The 5,762-nt window shown below is 41.9% G+C and overlaps 1 protein-coding gene across 2 annotated transcripts; it reads right to left on the bottom strand.

Annotated features, from left to right (window-relative positions):
* Positions 1 to 2,774: 2,774 nt before the first annotated feature.
* Positions 2,775 to 5,733, bottom strand: ctxn2 (cortexin 2). Of its 2 annotated transcripts, none has more exons than XM_015015510.1 (2): positions 5,318 to 5,733; positions 2,775 to 4,391 (listed from the first exon to the last, which is right to left on the bottom strand). In XM_015015510.1, exon 2 carries the CDS (start codon positions 4,320 to 4,322, stop codon positions 4,077 to 4,079), a length of 246 nt encoding a protein of 81 aa, XP_014870996.1. In that variant the 5' UTR covers positions 4,323 to 4,391; positions 5,318 to 5,733; the 3' UTR covers positions 2,775 to 4,076. The 2 variants fall into 2 exon arrangements, with proteins under 2 accessions (XP_014870996.1, XP_014870997.1); XM_015015511.1 differs by having other exon boundaries at positions 5,345 to 5,733.
* Between the last annotated feature and the right edge of the window lie 29 nt (positions 5,734 to 5,762).

Genomic DNA, 5,762 nt, shown 5'->3' with positions numbered 1-5,762 from the left:
ATTATATCAACTCATTGCCATGTGTAGAACAGTGAGAGAGACTAAAAGTGTAAAAAAGTCAGATAATTTATGGTGTTTAGTTACTGATGAACAAAAGTAGATTTTTGGTCATTTATTTAATGTCTACCTGCAAAAGAAATTATGTCAGTTTAATTAATAAATTATATTTAATCAGTTGGAAAAGAATCACAGATTCTAATGGATTAGCTACATTAGGCTTCCTAGTTTCATTTCAAAAGGTCAGCATGAACATTTTATTCTGTCAGATTTTAAGGAGAAGGTCATGAGAATCATTATCTTACCTGCAGTAAGTAACTAGTTGAGTTTTGGAGAAAAAGCAAGTACCTTGCCAGAGAGGTTGCAACTAATCGATGGTCAGAGTGGAGCCGATTGCTGTCTTAACTCCAATCTCAAAGTGTTTGAGCACTTCATGGAAATATGATTTTATACCCCTATGAATCACTGTTAGTAATTGTTACACATCCACATGATCTCACTCAGTGTGTTATTTCTATATGTATGCATGTCTACAGATAGTACGGTTAAGTATGTCTCAGATTTCTGCCATCTTTGACAGAAGTCTTATTGACTAGGTTGAATTTTTTATTTTTTATTTTCATAAAATCCTGTGAAAGCTTCAGAAAGGGGGGTGAGAATCCAAATTTAGCAGAGCATTTTATAGCTCAGACATCTAAATGTGACCCTGAGCTACACAGGGTAAGAAGCCAAAAAGGTTGGAAAATAACAAGGTTAAACTTTAACCTCGCCTCGTTTATAAGCACCCTTTATATGGTGTAAAAACTTTATTGTCAAAGTAAATTGTAACTAAAACAATCAAATAAACATGCTGTGATGATGGAAAATGCATTAAATTTTTAAAAGGAGATTTGTATGAAAGCGAAAGTTTGGTTTTGTCCAACCAACATAAAATCCACAAAGATTTTTCAACAAAAATGCAACTTTTCTGACAGTAACTCAGTTAATTATTTTGTAATTTCCTCTCACCAGCATTGGATCTAAAAGAACATGGATGTTTCATTTCCCTTTGGGATGACTTAAGACGTTTCCAACTTAATTAAATTGAAACACAATAAAATGTAGGAGGAGATTTACGGCTCAGTAATCCTTGTTTCATTCATTCAGGCCTGTCGCATTCAGGGAAAAAAACAGTTTTTTATCTTGCTGCAAATATTTAAAGATAAGAATGTCACATAGGTGATGTAGATAATGGTGCAAAAACAATTGCATTCCTGACTAATGATGCGGGAGGAGTGGATGGGATGAGCCCATGATGTGTCCTATTGCAGCTGCATACAGGCCTGAGTGAATCCCTCTCAGCTTTCTTCCACATGATCAGTACATTTTGCACATTATTCACATTTATGGCTTTTGAGTTTGTAGTCTCATGAAGATTCTGATGAAAACTAAACATTTTATCACTCTCTCCTTATTGGACAAATATTTAAATACCTAATGTGAAACTTTGTTGTAGAATGGGTCGCAGTTACACCACGGATTATAAAGTGCTGGCTGCATTAATTGGCAGCTCTGGTAAAGGTTCAGGTTTTACTTAAATAGGATAATTTCATATTGAAACCTGTTGGAGAAACCTGCCTTTAGTTTCAAGGCATTTATTCAAAGGAAAAAGGAAAATTAATCTCTGACAGAAATTTGATTCCGTCGCACAATTATTGGTATCCTTTTCAAATAAATGTAGATTAAGCAATTTACATTTTTCAGTCATACATTACTTTTCTAAGTTGCTCAGAGTTTCTTTGAATTTGTAATTAGTAATGAGCAACTCCCATTTTTTTTGAATATACAACATGGCACAGTAGCCCATTTCTCCTAGCCGCTAGAGAATAGACTGGATGATTAAGATGTTATTTTCATGTGATATCTGCACTACTCACTGTTGGATAACTATGACAAAAACGTCCTGTGATCACCAAGTCAGAATAATAACCATTAGAAGCTTCCACATGTCTTTTTTGTGGCTCATGCAAGGAAAAAGCAAGTTCTGTCCTACCATCACAAAGGTAAACAAGTGAAGTATGATCAACTCTTTTGGGACTTCAACTTGAACCATGTGCTCTGGTCAGTGAGAGTCAGATCAAGCTTCATATCCACTGTTAATTCTGTTGGAGGATCTCCTGTGCTGATCCTGCTTTACTTCCAATTGATCTGGGAACCTTGTTAGATTTTATGATATTGTGAAGTCTTTGAAATACCAGGATTTTTATTTATTTATTTATTTTTTTTACTGTACACGTGTCACAATTTCGGCAGGCTAAAAGACATAAAAATATATGGCCAAATAAGCTCAGAAATGGTTCAACAGACAACAAAATCAACTTTCTTCAATGACCACAGTTCTCAGAAAACTAAAAGAGAGTAGAGAGGGCTTGGGATTGTTGGCTAACTAGTGAGATTTCACAAAGAGAAATTATCTCTTTGGTCTCTCTCCGAGTTTTCCAAGTTTTTAAAATGTTATAGAAGAAGATGATGTGATGTCCAACAGAAAAAAGGAGCGTGCAAAGTATCTGCAGCAAAGCTGTCAGCGACATGGCACCAGTGATTTTGTTAAAAACAGCCATTTCTTCATGTTATAGAGTCCTTCCTTCTTAAATGTTGTGATTTTCTTTACATTTTCTGTATGAGAACATGCCACTGAAACAAAAGTTTTTTAAAGGCTTTTTATACATCTATGCTAGAATATGCTAGTAAACATGTCCATTCGTCACCCAAACTGCAAAAAACGCTGAGCTGCGACATTTAAAGTGAATAAATCCTTTTTATTTCACATCATCAAATCAAATGAAATCAATGCAAAATCTCTATCACCAGCGGAGCAAGCAACTGGCCTGTCATTATGATGTGACACTCACTCACAGACACACACACACTCCCTCCCACACACCCACAAACAGGTGCTCTAATGTTTCTAGATGAAGGCACATAAACCCATTGAAGGTCACAGTAAGGCAGATTCACAGCACTAAGGAGAAACAGTAGACCGTAAAAATTATCAACGGAACAGTCCAGACTGTAAACGGTCTGCTTTCCGGACCGTTCCGTCTCCCTCTGGGTGGAAGGAAGAGATTGGGGCAGGGAGGAGTTTTGGGATGGTCTGAAAATATGGTCAAGTGTAGAGCTGACAAACTTCCCGTCCTTGTTTTATATGACATTTCTGCTGAGTGAGTTCCTCCCAGTGATCTGGAACAACAGTGCTCTGAGTGGAAAAAAAAAGTCTCTTGTCTTATGCTCATCAGTCAGTCAGTCCATATAACTTTGGCCACTTTCAGTTCACCATCGCTCTGACGCAGGAGCGGTACAATCTCTGAGCTCATTTTGCATTATTTAGAAACAGGGATACCACAATGTAGGTCACAGTTTGCTTATTTGCCGCAGGACGTCAGGAAGCAAGACACCAGAAAAAGGACCGATCCAACAAAAAAGTGGCTGCTTTCCTTTAGATTCCCGACAGACTGGGTTTGAGTAGCTCGCAAAGCACTAGTTTGACGTAATACCCTGTATCCATCCAGGTGCAGTCTTGTGCTGAACTGTTCCGCTTGTGCAGAAGTGCAACCTCGCTGTCCTCTGTTCTAAGTTTGTGTGAGGCATCTTGTCCCTGAGTCTTCAGTCTCCCACCCCGTTCCACAGAAATCCACCTCGTCGTGACATTCAGCTTGTTGGTGTGGGTTAAAGGGAGCTACAGCCAAGTTCTTTGTCAATTGATGAGCTAAAATACGCGCCCTCTGGCAGAAGGTCACCCAATGTGACACAGCATCTGCCTCACATCCAGTAAGACACACACACACACACACACACACACCTATATACACACACACAGTTCGCATATACTCACATACAGTAAAGGCTCTCTCACCTAGCAATTCACGCACATCACACAACACACAGCTTTGCAGCTTGAGCTGAGAAGCTGCTCAAGCAAGTGATGAACCACAACCCCAAGTGGTTTCACTTGGAGGTGTTTTAATGGGGGTGTCAGGTGCGGTGGTTGTGCAGGCTTGGGTGTTTTTTTCTCGTAATTTTCGTGTAGTCTTGTCCCACCGTTAGGTGAGGGCGTACTCGAACGTCCCTTTCTCCAGCCCTTCTATGCCATCGGCCCAGTTGGAGGAGGGCATGCTGCTGTAGGGGTCCAGCAGGATCCTGAAGCAGCGTATTATCAGCAGTCCCAAGAACACCAGCAGCATCCCCACGAAAGCAAACGCCGTCTTCTGCTCCAGAGTCAGAGAGTGCGCCATTATGTCGTTTCCACTCATGGCAGCAAGGGAGTGGTTGAAGTGGACGCTGCTCATGGTAAGCCCACGTCTAGGTGCCTCATCTCTTCACAGATGGGGTCAGGCGTTTAGAAGCCTGCATGTCACCTGGACAGGGGTTAAAGGATTTATTCGGATTAGTCCCGTTTTGCCTCTCGTCTGGGGGAGATCTCTGTAATGCACCTCATAACTCACAATTAGCACTGACAACATGAGGAGGAATAAGAGTGCTGACGTGGTGAGATGCATGCAGAACTTTCTTATTTAAATGCAGGTCTGAATAAAACATGAAGGAGTACAGGTATCTTTAAATAGCTCCTGATTTAGACATCAAGCAGATGTCCGGAGATCTGTCCAGCTCTGCCCCTTTGGGAATTTCTCTGCAGAAAGCTGCAAACAGCAAGCATGAGCACAGAGGTGCTGCAATAAAAGACTTCCTGCGAACTGGGTGCAGGAAAATGAGCCAAGGTTGTGTGGCTACATGCATTCCTTCAGGTCAGGTTAGAATGACAGTGTGTCGCAGTGCACAGCCAGCAACACAACACAAACAGAGCCGATGTGCGAATTAAAAAAACAAAACAAAACAACAACAAAAAAAGCGTCACCTCTCATGAAGACGCAGCCCTGCATGTGTTTGGCTTAGGAGGATCACATCTCTACCTGTTGCGTGTGAGCAAGATGCCTGCCAGACAGCGTAATTCTGTTAGGCAGCGAGAAGAGAGTGACTGTAATTGACCACACATAATCACAAAACTGGCTCAGTCACACGAGCGGATTGTCTGCCTGCATCAGTCAAATTTGCTCCTATGGCACGCAGCAGGTGGGTGAAGTTATAATGGGAGGTGGGGTGGATTGGCTAGGAAATACACACGAAGAGATGAGGGGGGGAAAGGAAGTGGAGTGAGGGGCAGGAGGAGGAGGAGGACGCTGCACAAGTATGCTGAGGGAGGGAGTGGGGAAAGGGTGAAAGAGAAGCACTGCATTGACAGATTCTCTAGTTAGGATGTCTGAGGAAGAAAATGCAGGTGCCTCACCATCATTTCCATGCCATCCTTACAGACCTGTTGCTGCCGATTCCTGCAAGCAACTCTTCCTCCTCCTCCTTGGAGCTCTCAGACGTGTATCCGTTAATCCACCCATTGCTGGCATGCTGGATGCGCTAGGCTAGCAGCTCACATCTGAGCAAAAAAAACAACAACAAAAAACAACAACAAAAAAACCAGGTGAGGGTAAAGGGGGGTAAAAAAAAGGAGAAGACAGAGGAACAGAGGCGTGGGGCTGGATCAATCCGTTCTACGTGTTTCTCCTGAGAGATGCGGCTCCTGTCCTAGCGCTCGCTGCTGCCTCCTGCTCATTATCATTCTGTTTCTCTATCTCTCCCTCTAGAAGCACGCGCGCTTGCTCCTGCTGCATGGCAACCACTTGTTAGTCTCACTCAGCTGCTCTGCTGCCTCACTCATTCACAACAGATCACACACA

Source organism: Poecilia latipinna, unplaced genomic scaffold, assembly GCF_001443285.1.
Source record: "Poecilia latipinna isolate Pla-1442-1.1 unplaced genomic scaffold, P_latipinna-1.0 Scaffold1922, whole genome shotgun sequence".
NCBI classification, from domain to species: Eukaryota; Metazoa; Chordata; class Actinopteri; order Cyprinodontiformes; family Poeciliidae; genus Poecilia; species Poecilia latipinna.
The sequence above is the reverse complement of the archived record's forward strand: the minus strand, read 5'-3'. Positions and strand labels throughout refer to the sequence as shown.